At 37.3% G+C, this 19,135-nt stretch overlaps 1 protein-coding gene across 1 annotated transcript in view; it reads right to left on the bottom strand.

Moving 5' to 3' along the window:
• CWC27 (CWC27 spliceosome associated cyclophilin) overlaps window positions 1-19,135 on the bottom strand; it is a 125,917-nt gene that overhangs the window by 31,525 nt on the left and 75,257 nt on the right. The window contains exon 11 of the mRNA XM_032205612.1: window positions 4,842-4,939. Coding sequence (XP_032061503.1) covers window positions 4,842-4,939 — 98 coding nt within the window. The remainder of the gene's footprint in view (window positions 1-4,841; window positions 4,940-19,135) is intronic.

Below are 19,135 nucleotides of genomic sequence, written 5' to 3'. Positions count from 1 at the left end.
TGCCCATTTTTTTCTAGTATAAACCTGAAACAGTTTACACCACCATGGTTCTCCCAATTTATTAAACTTGTGAAATTATTTTTCTTTAAAGAAATATTAAAACTTCAATATGACTCTCAATTTTCAGTGTCATTTTTCACATCTTTTTCCCCTTCCCTAATCTAGTACTTCCTGTACTAAAATCATTAGTGACATTCACTTTTGTTTGTTGATGATTAACAAATTCAGTTTTCTAATAATGCTTTCCCAATAGTCATAGGATCCAGTGTGAATACTCAATCCTGTTTTAATTTAATACATACCATCCATAAATTATGACTGAGATGATGTTACACAGAACAAAGTTTTATTTTAAGATATTACATCATGCTAGTATTATAAAACCTTACAAACAACTCCAAGTGTTTCCACAATTAATATAATTAAGCAAGTTTAGAGGTCTTTGCTCAATGATATCACACTTCTTAAATTTCTATTACAATATTACTGCAAGGCAGTAGCATTAGGTTTGCAGTCACAGGCTGGTACTTAGATTTCTAACATAAATTCAAAATTTTAACCAGCATCTTGTTTAAAACGGATGCTTTAGAACTCAAATGTTCTAAAAGACTTTAGAGATAATGCGAGTATTTGGCTAGAGTGGAAATGGGAAACTTCAGAAAAACTGCTTTTCGCTCCAGGATGGAAACAGAAGTTTTCTTTTGAGTAAAGACATTTAAAGACATTAAAAACATTTTTTTTTAATTCAGAGAGTTAGATCTGAATCACTTTGTGTCTTTAGGTCACCTGTTGTTGTAATGATGAAACTCATGAAAGACAGTAAAACCTTGGGTATTTCAATTTTAGCAAATAACACTGTGAAACAGGAACAAAACAGTTTTGCTGAGACCCTGATCAGCTCAATACATACTCTTTGGACTGTTTCATTTTGGACTACCAGTTGGAACTCATCAGGTGTGCTCCTGGAACACAGCTTCCACTGTGGCATCATCCAAAAGCACACATCTGGTCTGTGGTAAAGACACTGTGTAGATCTGTGTTTTAGCTAATATTCCTATTAAAATTTCAACTCTTCCCTGCTGTTCTTGAAGTACACAAGCTCTTTCACCTATTACCAGAAACTTAGCTATCACACAACTGTACTTGCTCTTTCCATGCAGATTATAAGTTTTGTATGATTCAAGTGACAACAAATTGCTAGGCATGTGAATGACATTTAAAGAAGGATTTTGAAAAAGCAGTGGGTAGACTATGGAAGTGAAAATTGGCCATTTTAAACTCCTCTGCAAGACCATATCAAGCATGTCTAATCAGTCTCGTTTGAGTCTCATTATGAGTCTCTAATGAATCTCATTTACTCTTTTGGTGTGCATCTTGTAACAGCAGTTTCTCTACCATCAGGAATATTTACTTCCTTTGATCATATGATGAATTACACTTCTTTGTGTAACACTTCATCAAAAAAGAAAACAGTATTAGGATCTTGACCTGCTTGTTTCAGGATGTAGATAACTCACTTGAGTATCAGTATAAGCTATGAGTATATTGAGTATTGAGTTTATATTGAGTACCAGTACAAGCAACAAAACAAGGACAGTAATACCTTACTCAATAATTTTGGCAGACCTACAACCAAGAGTTTATTTTAACTGCATGATTTAAACAGTGATGCTAAACACAATACCTTCCCTAGTGCTTCCACCTAACTACCATCACTGTTAGCAAGATGCTTAGCTTCTCCTCCCCCACAAAACCTTCTTCCAAGTCACATCTTATATTTCTTTTGATTTATTAAGAAGTTGTTCTTCACAGAATCTAGAAACACAACATCTAAGCCCATCCCACCCACAAGACAGGCTCAACCTTTTTTAAACTAGTCTTAAGAAGTATTTGCCTAATCTTCTGTTGCAGAGTTCCACTCTGTAGGTCATCAAGTCCAATAGAAGTTTTCCCTAACATTTAACCTAAATCCCTTTAGCTGTAATTGAAACCTATTATCTCTTGTCTTCTCCACTGGAATTACAAAGAATAATTTCCTCTCCATGGTAGCCTTTAACATTCTTGAAGGTATTTAACATGGCTTCCTTTACAAAGTCATCTCTGCTCTAAACTAAACAGCCACTCTTCCTACAGTGTTCAAATGTTATGCTTTCCAGATCGTCACTGATGTTACTCTCTTCTTTGTTCCTTTAATAAATCTCAATATCTTTTTTTTCCAAGTGGAATGGCCAAAACTGAGCAATATATTAGAGATGAAGACTTGCTCAGATTGAACGAGTCTCTCTGGCATACAACATGCTACTTTACACATTTTATGTTGTTTTTTGAGTCTTTTTCAATAGCATGGCACTATATTTATTAGTTTATAAGTTGCATAAGTGCTACCTAACATCTTGAATTTATACAACTGATCATTTCTAAGAGAGACACAAGCCACTTACTATCATTTTTTTCCACCAGACCTCCCCCTTTCTTAAGCACATATTCCATTTACCTTTACGTGGTTTTAATCTTCTATGAACTAATTCAATCTACTAATCCAATACAAAATTGGAACAAAAAAGGAACAGCTTTCTTCCAACTTAACAAACCAAATCATGTCAGTAAAAGCTTCAACACAGACCAGGGCTAGTGCAAGGGAAGAAAGCCATCCAGCTCTTCATTTTGACAACTGCATGTGAAAATACATAGTTAGTGCTTAAATTTGCATTTTTTCTTATTTTCCTTTTGTCTTCCCCTTCCCTGACCAATATGTTTTTTTAGTCCAGAAAATTGAATAAAGGTAATCTGCTGTCTTCTCCAGACCACTGATAAACAGATTCCTGGGAATCCTGCTTTCCAGTTTGATTACAAACAATTCTCTTAAAGAATTCTTTTAATATTTTATTAATGTTAATGTCTCCGGGACTGCTTGAGCCAATTCTGGTATGCTTCACTGAATTCCATCAAGTTTGAATGATTTTAATGCATCTGATTTATCTAAGTAGTCTCTAGTTTGCTTTTTCTGTACCCAAATACTTCCTTTATGTCACTGATCGTATGTAAGCATATGAACAAAGCTGACTGCTATGCTAAGGACTGAATTAAAAGAAGCATTCAAGCTCAGTTCCTTCTTGTTTTGCCAAAGAAAACCAACTCTTTTCTTGCTTATTCTTCTCTTGTTACTGTATTTTCATTAATCATTTTGCCCTTCACTATTTGCATCTCATTTAACATCTTCTTCATTTTGTCTTCAATTTTAGAATATGTTTATTTTCATAATTTTCACTTAGGTACTCCAAGAACCCTCTGAATAGTTTCTTTCCTGCCATATATCTTTTTCAACAGGTACTGAAACAGACAAATACTTATGCTCTGACAGTACTCACAAAAAGGAAAACAAGGACTATTTTTACCATTAATTCTTACCTACAGTTCTTCAACAGGTTAATCTCGTACCTGCTATTTAATTCAATGAAATAAAAAAACCACACACACATACACACACAACAACCCCCGCCAAACAGCTGATACATAAAGCCCCCATTCCTTCTTTCCCCATCCCATACCTGTCCTTGAATAAAAGGTATCATTCAATATTGTGCCACAGTTGTATCTACCAGTGGTATCCAAGTATTAATTTAGTCTGTCACCGTAAAGTGGATTTCCTCAAATTATTCTACAGTAAGTCCTCTGACGTAACTGGCACCAGAACAGGGATAATGTTTAAGCAATGGTATTACAATTGCCATACATGGCACTACTCTTTATCATTTATCATATATGTACATAAGAACTACTCTCTTTTCTACACTTCCACTTGCAGTTCCTTTTTTAACGTGTCCAATGACTGCATTCAGTGTCTTGCCAACAAGAGCTTATATTTATTTAGTGACAGTATGATTCCTAGAAGCTTTTCAGAGCCACTACTTTGTATAATATGGTGACAGATTTCATATACAAGTTCCAGATACTGTATTTTTTAATTTGCCAAACTGGTTATTGATCAAGCTCAGAGATTCAAGAGAATCCATAACATTTCCTAACAATTGTTATGCTTCCTACTTTCGAATTTGTATAAAAAATGATATGATAAACGATACAGAGTAGAGTAATGGAAATTTTTCTGGCAATGACTTCACATTTTCTTTCAGATTTTTTATGTTGTTTGAGAACTGGACTAAGAACCCACTCCAGAAATGTGTATAGCAACTCCAGAGTTGCCTGTTTTTTTTGTTTTTTTTTTTTCAGTTCAGCTAACGAAGTGTTAAATCCTTATTCACTAAAAATGCAATTTACCCATTATATACTTAACAATCTGTGTGCATTTAGTAAGAAATGGAATGTAAAATTATTCTGATAAAAAGTGGGCATCCAAAGATCCCATTTTGCTAAGGTTTATGAAAAACAAACATGTAACTGACTTGATTTTAAGTTCCCTTGGTATCATTCGGAAGAGGTACAGAAGTTTGAAGTCAATATCTTTGAGTTCAGAGTTAATCGTGTGTACCTTTAAGTACCTTTCCAAGTTGGACAGTCAGGAATACTTTCCATTTTGGAGGTCAGAATAGGTAGGTCCCCATTAAAGAATTAAATCAGTTATCTGAAAAAAATTATTTCAAATACAGAAGCCTGCCCAACTATACATATGTAACTGAAGAACATTTGAAAGAACAAATGCTACCTGTCTAATTTATTTATATACCAGTATCCGTTCATTCTTAAGGAAAACTAATTTTATGGGGGAAAAAAACCACAACATTTCAACAATATATCCATCTGAAACACAAAACTATTAAACAACTTTAAAACTGTATTGTTAACTGGAGATCCACACAACACCTGCTATATTATAATCTTACCTTCCTTTTCTTTGGGTTTTAAAGCTTGCTCTTCTTTTTTTTGCTTTGCCTCCAGCAGTTCACGTTTCAGCTGTCGTGCTTCTTTCCGTAGCTCCTCACTGCAAAGGGAAAAATATTTACAAGAATTTAATCTTTTAGGAATGTAAAGCCACTCAGGAGAAACAGAATCAAAATTAATGGGCAGTAAATCTCTGATATAAACAAAGAGAATGTACTGACTCACTGATGCTAGGAAGATGGCTTAAAAATCAATTAGAACCTAGAAAAGTTCATATTTTCATCAGCAAAGACAACAAAAGAACATAACAGATGACTTATTTTAAGAGCCCATTAGAAATATGTCAAGGATATGAATAATAAAACAAAGAACTCCCATCTGTATTTTTAATTTAATATTGTAATATTAAGCTATAAGAACCACACAAAGAGATTTTGAAAGAGAGGCAGTGCCAAATAAATATTACATGTATTCTCTAATTCAGTTTCCTGAAGTAATAAATTCTAGCATCCTGGGTTTCTTAGATGGACAGACAATGCAGTTGCTACATACCAAAGACATGACAAGTATGCCAGGAAAAAATATTATATATGAAAATTAATTTAGTTTTAAAATGTTACAACAAATAACCAGAAATAACTAGAAAGAAGAAACCAAAAGTTTGCAAGACTGTGTATTAACATCAAATACAATGTCTGTCTTCACTGAATCACAAGATAGCTGAGGTTGGAATGGATGTCTGAACACCATCCAGTCCAAGTGACCTTCTCAAAGCAGGGCCAATCAATGCAGATTGCTTAGGGCGCTGTCCAGTCAGGACTTCAAATATCCAGAGATGGAGTCTCCACAACCTCTCTGGGTAACCTGTTCCACTGCTTGACCACCCTCAGTGTGAAAAAGCTTTTTTTGTACATTTAAGTGGAATTTCTTGAATTTCAGTTCATGTCTATTTATGCTGTTCATACTGGTTACCAGTATGAAAGAACTGGTAACTGCTTCAAGTTTTTCTGTGTCAGAACCTGTATTTTCCACTTTTTCCAAAATGTAAGTTTTCATTTATTTAGTATTCAAAGTCAGTGCATAACAAAAATAGCTACAATGCAGGAATATGCCATGCAAGCACCTTCCTGCAGCTCCGTTATTACAATGTTACTTTCCTTAAGCAAAGACTTGGTACTATGGGATAATGACTTCTTTCAAATTTTATTTTCATTTGTGTATGTACAAAGACAGAGCTTGTGAAAAGTACTAGAAGTCTGTCATTGCAAAGGTACTCAAAAAATCAACCACAGCAGTAAATCTTAATTTTTAATTGGCAGAAATGATACTGAGGAAGTTTAACAACTTTTACATGAGAATACAGCTGTACTTTTCTATCCTGATTTAAAAAACAAAAACAAAAAACAAGGGAAGTGTTAGGAGACTTTGTAAACCCAAATTACTCTCTAACATTTATGTAAATTTTGGATAATGCAGTAAGCAAGCTGTATCACTACACCAATCTAGTATATTACAAGAAGGTATTTCTTACAGAATCCTGGCAAAATAACATACGTATCAATTAAAATTACACATCTGAAATATTTATAGCAATAAAAATTAAAAAGATTATTCAGTTCTCATTAAAAGTGGCAGCAAAAAGCTTGTGAAGATATCCCAGGTGCCTGGTAACTATAGGATTTCTTCTCTGTATTTCTATGTATATAGTATGCTGCCAGGTATAATACAACTCTGCTCTCTCTCTTCCTCCTGGAAGAAACTAATTCTTCTTTGCAACTCAGCAAGAGTGCATTACAAATGGCACTTATAATACAACAGTCCAGCACATCAAAAGGCTTTCTGTAAGAGGGACACACTCTCAGTTATCTTAAAGTATGTGGAAGAAGAAGAACCTATGTCTTGATAACTATTCAGCCTTCCTATCTCCCTTTTGTTTTTCCAGTGGAAAGAGGTTTCTGTACAGAACACAGAAGGTCCTAATTCCTTTACAGCCTAATTATAAAGTAATTTTTCAAGCTCCCTCTATGATCAGTACTAGGTCAAAATACGACTTTGATATTTGGCTTCAAGAGTATAGACTCTGAACTTCCTACATTTTTTATTTCTAGGGTCACTTCACAAAGTTAGGTAGGTGAGAGAGGCGATTCAAAAAACCTACATGCGAAGGAGGAAGCCCCAAGAACTGATTAATAGGAAAGCCAGAAGCCAGACTTACTGGTGTAGAATGAGAAATAACCAACTTCTTGAAATGGAAAACCATTAAATTGATGAAGTACAGCATAATCAAAATAAGGGACTACAAATCAGCCTGTACCTGCACACTTCATATTTGAAGCATAGGTCTTTGTGTGCAGTAAATTTGCTGACATTTTATATACCTTCGCATTTCTCAGCTTGTAGGCACTGCACTGTTGCCTCTTGTCACTGGAAAGTTTCTGTCACTGCAGAGGCATAGCTGTGTCTGGTGTAGGCTCTTCTCACTGCCTTCTTGATCCCACTGTTATGCTACAGACTTTTCTCTTGCTCTCACTCATTCTTCTTCCTCTTCTTTCCCCTTCCTGTAGTCTGTAATGTTTCCTCCCTCCCTCAGCACAGACTTCCAAAACATGTGCAATCACTTCCCTAGCCTACTCATCCCCTCATCCACAAATGGAATGCAACGAAATAAAACACAACTTCATTTTTGCTTCCTTAAGTGGCAGTACAAGTGTTACATACAAATCATTTCCTCCCCAAATTTCATTTTTTGAAATTTTGAAATGCAACTCATTCTTTCAAAATTCTAATCTTTTATCTCCATATTTTGCAAAGAGCAGTTCAATAAAATTGCTTAAGTAACAAGCTGGATTCTGGCTTGGAGATACTCCTTCTAAACATGGACCAAATTTCCAAATAGCAGTGATTTTTATTGCTTTTGGATGTGAAGTACATTTTACAGTAAATAAAAGCCGTAACTTTCCATAACTTCTGAAATACTGGCTAGCACTAGCTTATATGTAAACAACAGCTTTTAACCTTTTATCTGAAGTTGCTTAGCCTAAGTATTTTTCTCAAATTACTACAATCTCTTGTCTACATAACCCTCAGTATCTTTTTCTGACTGAAGTCCTGAAAGATAACAGCTGTTAAACAACTTTACAAAAGGCTTATACTATTCTACGGCCAAGCATAATGGTCATCAACTATCTCAACCATCTGTTCCATATTCGAGATCAAGCAAAAAATAACTGTATATGTGTACATGTGTATATATGCATGCATATGTGTAATAAATTATATATTGAATGTTTCTGAAAATAAGAATTATAGACAGTATTTATTTTCTCCAACATTACCAAAACTCTCTAGGAAAGTTAGCTCGAAGAAGCACTATGAGAAAAAAAATATCTGCAGAAAATTAAGGAAAACAGTTTCAGAAGAAAATGTGTAACTCCAGAATTCTTAGTTGACTTCCTAAAAAAGAATTAAATTGTTTTATCTAGAAAATCTTAAAGGGATCAAGTCTAGGAATTCATTTTAATTCTTGGCTCAACTGTGGATTCGTATCAATTTGACTGATGGGAACTCCACAATCTAGATACTATGAAAACTTGGGGCACTGCAGGTTGATCTCTTATTTCACCTTTAAGACACCATGCATGGGGAAACTATCATCTTTCCTACAGTTACCTCAGTCACTACTCAGGTTTCTCTTCAGCAAGCTAAGTAATTTATATTTCTTCAAGTTAAAAGAAATGATATTTTCCTAACTTTAATCACTTCTCTTTACCTCAGAACTTCCTGCACCATTTCCAGAATCCTGTTGGAACACAGACTTCAAAATTAGACACATCGAGGGGTGCTAACATTCCGGTAGCGCTCTGCTAATCGCATACTTGGTACCTTAGCTTTAACTCACAATGGAATACAATGAAATACAAAAGAATACAATGTCATGGCTTCACTGAGCACTCACATTATTTCCCCAAGTGACTCTAAATCCATCTCTTATCCAATTATTTCCAAGATGTCACTCAGAGGTTTTACTATGCAGCAGATACATTTATGATTTCCAACTGTATAACCTGGCATTTAGTTGCATTTTAAGATTTTTGTTGCATTCTGACCACTTGCTATTCACAGAATCACACAGAATCATCTAGGTTGGAAGAGACCTCCAAAATCACCGAGTCCAACCTCTGACCTAACACTAACAAGTCCTCCACTAAACCATATCACTAAGCTCTACATCTAAACGTCTTTTAAAGACCTCCAGGGATGGTGACTCCACCACTTCCCTGGGCAGCCCATTCCAATAATGCCTAACAACCCTCTCAGCAAAGAAGTTCTTCATAATATACAACCTAAACCTCCCTGGCGCAACTTTAGCCCATTCCCCCCTGTCCTGTCACCAGGCACGTGGGAGAACAGACCAACCCCCACCTCGCTACAGCCTCCTTTAAGGTACCTGTAGAGTGAGATAAGGTTGCCCCTGAGACTCCTCCAGGCTGAACAATCCCAGCTCCCTCAGCTGCTCCAGACCCCTCACCAGCTTTGTTGCCCTTCTCTGGACTCTTCTGAGCACCTTGATGTCCTTCTTGTAGCAAGAGGCCCAAAACTGAACACGGTACTCGAGGTGCGGCCTCACCAGAGCTGAGTACAGGGGAACAATCACTTCTCTCACCCTGCTGGCCACACCGTTTCTTATGCAAGCCAGGCTGCTGTTGGCCTTCTTGGCCACCTGAGCACACTGCTGGCTCATATTCAGCCGACTATCAACCAATACTCCCAGGTCCTTCTCTGCCAGGCAGCTTTCCAACCATTCCTCTCCCAGCCTGTAGCTCTGCTTGGGGTTGTTGTGCCCCAGGTGCAGGACCCGGCACTTGGCCTTGTTGAACTTCATGCAGTTGGCCTCAGCCCATCGGTGCAGCCTCTCCAGATCCTCCTGCAGAGCTTTCCTACCCTCAAGCAGATCGACACACGCACCTAACTTGGTGTCATCTGCGAACTTACTGAGGGTGCACTCGATGCCCTCGTCCAGATCATCGATGAAGATATTAAAGAGGACCGACCCCAGCACCGAGCCCTGGGGGACTCCAATAGTGACTGGCCTCCAACTGGATTTAAATCCATTCTACTCTGGGCCCAGCTACCCAGCCAGTTTATAACACAATTAATTTGATTCAAATTATTTGCAACAGTTTGTCCTCCTGTACCCTAATATTTTCTTATAAAGACTTTTTCCCTTTTTAAATAAACACAAGAACAGCAGTGGATCGTAAAGTAATCCTTGGTACAAATCTGCCTGTACTACAAACACTGTACTAACTCAGTTATTTTTATAAATAAAAAAAAAAGGTCAACTCTTTAAAACAGTATTGTCCCATCCCTCCACTTTCTCCAAAAGGCAACATAGTTAATCTACTAATTACAAAATTATACTAACCAGCACTGTTTATAACTTTAGTCTATTTTTTTCCTGATGAGTGTACCGAACAAAGCATTCTGTCCCATATAGATCATATCACAGAACAGCTTGGGTTGGAAGGGTCCTTAAATATCATCCAGTTCCAACCCCTCTGCATGGGCAGGGATGCTACACACCAGACCAAGTTGCTCAAAGCCCCATCCAACTTGGTCTTGAACACCTCCAAGGATCCACAAGTTCTCTGGGCAACCTGTTCTAGTGCCTCTGTGAAAATAAATTCTTCCTAATATCTAATCCAAACCAACACTCTTGTAATGTAAACCCATTCTGCCTTGTACTGAGATTGTCTGTCTGAGCAAAAAGTTTATCTCCATCTTCTTTATAAGTTCCCCTCTAGATTTTGAAAAGCTGCAATGAGGTCACCCTGGAGCCTTCTCTTCTGTAGGCTGGACGGCCCCAGCTCTCCCTGCCTTTCACAGGAGAGGTGCTCCAGCCCCTTGATCATTCTTGTGGGTCTTATTTTAATAAGCCCATTTCCTTCTTGTGCTGCCCCCAGAACTGAATGCAGCACACCAGATGGTCTCACGAGAGCAGAATAGACAGGGAGAATCACCTCCTTCCATCTGCTGGCCATGCTTCTCTTGATGCATCCCAGGGTACATATATGTGGTTGGCTTTCTGGGCTGCAAGCACACGCTACTGGCTCATGTTGAGCTTCTCATTAACCAACACCCCCAGGTCCTTTTCCTCAGGGCTGCTCTCAATCCATTCTCTGCCCAGCCTGTATCGGTGCTTGGGATTGCCCTGATCCAGGAGCAGGACCTTGCACTTAGCCTTGTTGAACTGCATGATATTTGCAGAGACCCACCTCTCAAGACTGCCCTGGTCCCTCTGGATGGCATCCCTTCCTTCCAGCATGTCAACCGCACCACACAGCTTAGTGTCATTAGCAAACTTGCTGAGGGTGTACGGGTGTACTCTATTCCACTGTCCATGTCACTGACAAAGATGTTAAACAGCGCCCATCCCAATACTGACCTCTGAAGAACACCATCTGGACATTGAGCCATTGACTGCAACTCTTTGAGTGTGACCATCCAGCTAATTCCTTACCCACTGAGTGGTCCATACGTCAAATCTATGTCTCTCCAATTTAAAGACAAGGATATTACGGAGGACAGTGTCAAACACTTTGTACAAGTCCAGTTAGATGATGACAGTTGCTCTTCCCCTATCCACCAGTGCTGTAACCCTGTCACAGCATACCTTTTGCCATTTTTAGATTATGAAATGGCTGTTCTCCAATTCTTTGTAATCTCTTTAATTTTCCTGTATTTACTAAAAACTAACATTTGTAGAACAGAAAGCATTCAATTTTTCACCAAAGTCCTTGCATTTAAGTTAGCTAGGCCTCTTGTCTGTAAATGTTTAATTTTAAAAGATGTTGCCCATCTTCTCCCTTGACAGTGTACCTGAACTTTTTATTCTACTCACATAATGCATGCACTACTTTCCACACCTAGAACATAAACACTTATTGAATATCTTTTTAGTTTTCTATATAATGATTTTGCCACTTTAATGGCCAGCTGAACTTGATCCAGCAGTGTGCCCAGGTGGCCAAGAAAGTCAATGCCATCCTGGCCTGCACCAGAAATAGTGTGGCCAGCTACACTGCTGTGACCTAGGGAAGGGATTGCCTCCTTGTACAAGGCAGTGGTAAGACCGCACCTTGAATATTGTGTTTTAGGACCCTCACTACAAGAAGGATGTTGAGATGGTGGAATGTTTTAAGAAAACAGCAACAAAATTGGTGAATGGACTAGAAAACAAGACTTATGAGGAGCAGACAAAAGAATCGGCATTGTTTAGTCTGGAGAAGAGGAGGCTTAAGGGAGACCTCATCACTTTCTACAACTAAGATGATGTTGAAGTGAGTAGGGTGTAGGTGTCTTTTCTTGCATGACAAGTGATATGACATGAGGAAATGGCCTCAAATTGTGCCAAGTGTGACTTAGGAAGCATTTCTTCATGGAGATGGTGGTCAAGCATTGGAACAGTCTGCCCAGGGAAGTGGAGATATACCCCATCCCTGGAGGTATTTAAGAGACATGGTGGTAAGGGAAAAGATTTAGTGATGGGACTTAGGTAAGGTTGATATCTGGACTTTATGACCTTAAAAGTCTTTTTGAACCTAGACAATTCTATGATTCTGTATAGCAGATGACTATACATAACCTACCTCAAATTTTTTTCCCTGCCCTTTTAATATAAACTGTTTCACAAATACCTGTTTGCTTGCTTTAAGCCTGATGGTGATTTCATCAATATTCCACCAACTCTTTTGGCCTTTTTAGTTGGTTTTAATTTGAAACATTCTTTGCTATATCCTTTTGCTTTTTCACTGATTTCGTATTTCTTTTAAACCAGATTGTTTCTTCCCCGGTGTGACTTTATTCCACAACCAAATTGGGCATCTCTGAACAATTGTTATATTTCGGTAACACTATTCTGTCTTTAATTTTCCAACTGTGTTGTATAAATTAAATGAAATCCAATCATGAACTCAATTGGACTGCTAACCTCTAAGCCAGCAATAAAGAAGATCAACTTATTTTGAACAATTCAGTTTGCACCTAATTACTAAGTAGCTTTTTGTGCTTCAGCACAGCAGAAGCGCCTTGCAGTTCTATATACTGTGTAGCGAAGCAGGCCATGTACGTGCAGGAATACTGGAAAATCTTTCAATGTTCCTCTGTATTCTATGATTGCAAGGTGAAAAGATTCTTTTCATTGACTGTCTTAATACAAAAATTGCATAAGTTTCTCGACTCCAAGTCTAAGATTGTTTCAGAGATTTGTGTCACAAGTCACATGAATTAAGAATACCCTACAAACTTAATCATCCATATGTCTGGATAGAATCCATGAACAACTGAATGGATATTGTCTGACCTCCTGTAATCCTCCCACTGAATTTGAAAGAAATTTTGCTGTATTTTGTTGGATCAAGATTCCATCCTCATGAAATGCAACAAGAACCAGCAGACTGAACACCAGACTAAAAGTTAAAAACATAACTTGCTTCTGCACAAAGGATCTGCCCCCCAAATGGTAAATACACACTTGCTATACCACGCCCTTAGCTGAAGAGCTGTGACCAAGCGCAGCTCCAAAAACTCATGATGTTATGGCAGTGGTATGGAGTTTTGGTACCTTAGCCCTTTCATTTCAATCGTAGTTGTTTTCTGGCTTGGTTAAAAGCCTCACTTGTATTGCTTACATATGACATCTTCCATCTCTGAGCATTCAGCTGTATTAAAGCTGAATTAGTATTAAAGCTTTATATTTCAATGAACTTTTATCTCAATAACAGGGTTTTATACAGTTATCTTTAAATCATGATACAGTCCATGCTTCTGCTTTCTAATAAACCTATCTTTTTCTTTTGTATTTTATAATGCTAGGGATAAACACTTCATTAATAAGGAATATAACCAATTGGGAATTTACCTAAATATTGTAAGTTAAATGAATAAACTTGTTTCTAAGTGTCAAATACTGAAGGTGTCTTGCAAAAAATACTAAGGTGTCTTCTGACCTTACTGATCAACTTCCTAAATCAAAACCAAGTTATATATTCAACTTCACTTCGGCATAAGAAAAGGCAACTGATTACAGAAGTAAATAATTGTGATATTGGTGTAACCATTGGATTATACTTGCTAAGCACAAATACAAAACGACCTCTCTTTCTATATATGTGTGTATCTATTTGTACTTGTATGCTCATGCAGACATGTATATAAATTATAATAACTGACTATATAAAATCTGTAACAAATAAAATATATTTGGTACACTGTATTAGGTTTACATGGCAAAGTTTTGGTAGCAGGGGTGCTGTAGGGGTGGCCTCTGTGAGCAGAGCCCAGCAGCTGCCCCATGTCAGATCAGAGCCAGCTCCAAAAGAGACCCACTGCTGGCCAGAGCTGAGCCAGGCAGCAGTGCTGGCTGGGCTGCTGGGACAGCAGATTGAAGAAAGGGGTAATAAGCCTGCTGTGCTATAGCAGCAGGGAGAGAGGAGAAGCAGCCCTGCAGCCCCCAGGTGAGTGCAGCAGGAGGGCAGGAGGTGCTCCAGGGAGGCAGCAGCAGCTCCCCTGTGGCCTGTGGAGGGGCCCCTGGTGGAGCAGGCTGTCCCCCTGCAGCCCATGGGTCCCACATGGAGCAGATCTCCACGCTGCAGCCCCCCCACGGGTGGAGGAGCCCCCGGTGGAGCAGGTGGATGTGGCCTGGAGGAGGCTGCGGCCCATGGAGAGCCCCCGCAGGAGCAGGCCCCGGGCCGGAGCTGCAGCCCGTGGAGAGGAGCCCACGCAGGAGCAGGGGGCTGGGGGGAGCTGCCGCCCACCCGTGGGGGACGCTCTAAATTCCACCTAAGTTCCCAGAGGGCCCCCAATTGCTTGAGGTTAGTTTAGCACACAGCCATTCACTGATCTTGGTACAACATTAAATGAGGCCACTTTCTTTCAAAACTCAAGTGCTCAGCTGGTGTTGAAAATATATAAATAGTCTTACAGTCAGGATTCACTCAGAAATTTGTGAATTTATAGTGACGTAAATACTTAGTGACTGAACAACTGAAACAAGATGATGGTGTATTTTCCATTGATGGATTTGGTATTTCTCTAAAAGGTGTGCTTTAGCTGAAGCATGAATTTGGGTAAGTGCTGTTTTTTGTAGTAATCAGTATTAAATTATTATGTTTGATGACATAAGATGTTATTTCCTTTCCTATTCTTATGATATTATAATCACATTGTTTTTATTTTTTAAAGTCCATTTCCTGTCACGTGTTTGTGCTAGCTTTTCATTCAGTAGCAGCAGAGGACAATTACTAACTGGCTATACATAAATGATAAAATTATTTAGTAACTGCTGCTCAAAGTAAACATACCACAACAAGAAAAAAAATATGTTTAAAAAGTCCTTTTAAAATGTTATAAATAATATAGGCATGTGGAGATTGTAACATAAAAGTGTGGTGTTTGCATGAACACCATTCTTTAACATCTTCTGTCAGTTTAAATTTTTCCTTACACTGATTTCCAAAGCAAGCTATTCTAGAAATTATGTAAGCATACCTATATAATAAAATCAATACTAAAGTACTCTAACACTGCTCATGTGAATTTCATAGCAGGAATAATTATGTTAATTTTGCTTAGACAAAAACAAAATTAAGCAGTAGTACAATATTAACTCTTCATTTCCAACCTAAATGATTCTAATGTAAGCTAACAATCTGGAAAGAGGTTCTGGATTAAATTCCATCCTCTTACAGGCAGCCACATTCCTTTTCCAAAATTTCCAAAATTCCATAAGCTCTTATATTTATTAATGATAATTTTCAATGCTTATTATAGCAATAGTAGCCATGAAAGGTCACTCTAGAACTGACATCTCAGTAATATCAGGGACAATGAAGCAGAATCCCTGTTAAGGTGTTAGCTTTTGATTTCTGCTACATACTCTTAAAAAATGCATAACTTCCTGTTTAAGAATTTCAACTCTAACTTAAAATACAAATAGAGTTTCCAAATTGAGATCTCTAATGACAAATGAAAGCAATATAAAATATCATGTTTGTACAACTAACTGATAGGTAGCACGTGAGGAAGGATCAAGGGAAATGACTATTCTATAATGTCACAACTTTAGTCTTTTCTGATACTCCCTTTTCTGCCCTTTGGGGTACCTGCAGAACATTCAATTCTTGGAATGCACAGCAAATTCCCCATTTGGCATACAGATCTAAGGCTTTTCTAGGGTTCAAGAATCCTGTTTTATATGGATTATGTTACGGTTCATCTCTGGCGCTGCAAGAATTTTACAACTGAAAAATGAGAATGAAAATTGAAAATTATGGGTTTGGAATATACACCTTGTCTTTTTGCCAGCCTGGTTTTGCTGCAGGAGTCAGACAGATGTCTATCTGTCTTCTGCAGATGGTACATCACAGTCATATCTCGCATAACAAGGTGATATAAAAATAGCAGAAGACATTCAGCAGGTCTTGACATTAGAAACCTGTAAACTAAATATTTTGATGTAAGTGCTGGGCCGTGCACGGACACCTGTGCTAACACTAATGCTAACAGTTTATGTTGTTTCTTGACTTTAACAATACTTGCTATATTACAGTTTGCAATTAGCACTATAACTCTTTGTTTAAAAAACTTCTTCACTGAAAGAGTTTATGGATGAATTACCAGTATTTATATGTATTTTACGTAGGACTATTGAATAATTTCAAAACTGAAGTCTGATATGATTGGCTTGTTTATTAGAGGCTACACTGGCAAACATTGCTGTCTTTACATTCCCATAAACCTGAGTATAAATAAGTGGATCACATAATTAGAATACACATTATCTGAACCTTTATTTTAATGTAATTATGCATGCTGGACTATAAACTGCATTTTATGTTAGTAGTCTCGGTACTGAGCAATGAATTCTCATAGGCTGAGATTGATGAAGAACGTTATCATTTTACTCTGTTGGAAGAAGCTTAACAGAACAGCCAGGCCTACAAACTGAGCATGAAGTATAAACATGTGCAAGAAGAAAGGTATTAAGGGAACAGCAATATATTTCATTAGGGCAACTAAGACAGCTGGAGAGGAAAAAAAAAAACACACAAGTTTCAGAGCACACGAACTCTTCTTCAGCTAGTTTATTTTTCTTTCACAGTTAGCTTAATAAAAGGTATTAGTTTTCCCTACAAGGCTTGCTTCACTTGTATTGTTCAGCCACCAGTTATGCTGCCAGAAACTACAAATATATACATTAAGGCATGTATAGAAGCATTTATCATAGTTTTATCTTAAGGCTGATTTTGTACACTATCTCTACTTCAATTTTCACAGCAGATTCTGGAACAGACATAAGAACCTATCTTTTCCCAATGTAAAAGAAGATCCTACCTTTGGCTAATGTAGGATAGGCCAACGTAACATTGTTAAACTAAAAAGAATAAGCAAAAAAACTGGAGGAGACTGCCAACATCACTCATCCAGAACAACGGTATATCTATGTCTATTGCAAATGCATAGCTTCATGTGTGATAAAATTGCATTTGCCTTTTTTTCTTTGTTGTCACACAGTGACACATTGGTCACTCACAGTTGTGATTAACAGGATATTGCCCTCATCTGTCACTTCTAAATGATGGCTCCCATTAAGAATTCTTGTTTTAGTCCCCTATGGTATAATCTTAAAACTGTTAAACTTCACCCTATTTCTATCAATCAACCTTTTGAGATAATTCATTCTTCCATTAGGGCATTCACATCTAACTTACTTCTACATTATTAACGTTAATTTCCAGCCTCATGCTATCTAGAAGTTTCATTTAGCCAAAATTGTTGGTTCCTGTCCCCCACATTTAGACTGTTACTGAAAACATAAATTAGGGACTATACTAATAAATCTGACTTTAAACAATAGCTGCTTTTCTTCTTAAACTAGCTCCTTACCTGTTTTACAGTTCTTTTTCTATTTTTTTTTCTCCCTCATTTTAATAATTTCCTCTTAATCTAGAGATAAGTTTTATCAAATACTTAGCCTACAGGGAAAAAAAAAAAGGAAAAAAGAAACAAAATACTACTTTTGATCAGAAAGGTCCTAGAAACAAATTAGTCTGGTATAATCTCCTTTAGCAAACCAATTCAGCATATTTTTCTATTAGCCACTAATCTTTGTATTTAGTTATTCTTACTGACAACTCTAGAACATCATATTATATTGTTCGGTCTTGGAAAAAGCAAACCAAATTCATCATTCATTCTGAAAATTTAGGATGGTTTCCACAGATGAGTCAGAGAAGTCCTAATATCTTAGATAAAAGTACTAAATGCTTTAGAAATAACACACATGCTTCCTGTAAAAACAACAGAAGTCTTAGATGTAATGCAAAGCTCATGAAAAAAAGGCAAGGAATTAGTATGACTAAACAACAAAGTTTAAGAGGTTATTTAAACCAAATAATTTTATATCTGTAAACTTAAACCTATGCCTGTCAGAATAAATTGTGGAAGGTTATATATTAGAAGATGTATAAAAGGGCCTATGATGAGATTTAAAGAGAAAACAGATGAAGGTATTAATGCTAAAATGATTGAATTAACTAAAACAACAAAACATAAAAGAAATAAGAGGTCACTAGGTCACATGGGATTAAAGGGAATAATAAAGCAAAACAAAACCACTGCTGATAAGACTTATTTGTGTCAGCTTTCTCAAGAGAAGATGCTAGGGAGATAACTCTCTAAGAACTTGACCTGATACGGAGATAAAGATGAGACACTACCAGAGCCAGAGGTATCAGAAGAAGAGTTATCAACCAATTAAAACGTGATAAAGATTCAGAGAACATCCTCTGGAAGGAACTCAAGAACACCTATACTCACCTTAAAAACAATGTTCTATCAAATGATCTGATAGTTACAAATACCATACCTTTACAACAAAAGAGATGACCAAGGAATCACAGAATAACAGAATTTCTAGGTTGGAAGAGACCTCAAGATCATCGAGTCCAACCTCTGACTTAACGCTAACAGTCCCCACTAAACCATATCCCTAAGCTCTACATCTAAATGTCTTTTAAAGACCTCCAGGGATGGTGATTCCACCACTTCCCTGGGCAGCCCGTTCCAATGTCTAACAACCCTTTCGGTAAAGAAGTTCTTCCTAAGATCCAACCTAAAACACCCTTGCTGCAACTTAAGCCCAGGAAAGCACAGTAAAAATTTCTTGTGAATAGTTTCAAATAACAATAAATAAAAAACACCATCTGAAATAGGGAGTCTGTATGCTGTTTCACTA

Source organism: Aythya fuligula, chromosome Z (assembly GCF_009819795.1).
Source record: "Aythya fuligula isolate bAytFul2 chromosome Z, bAytFul2.pri, whole genome shotgun sequence".
Lineage (NCBI taxonomy): Eukaryota > Metazoa > Chordata > Aves > Anseriformes > Anatidae > Aythya > Aythya fuligula.
This window is presented reverse-complemented; position numbering and strand designations above follow the sequence as displayed.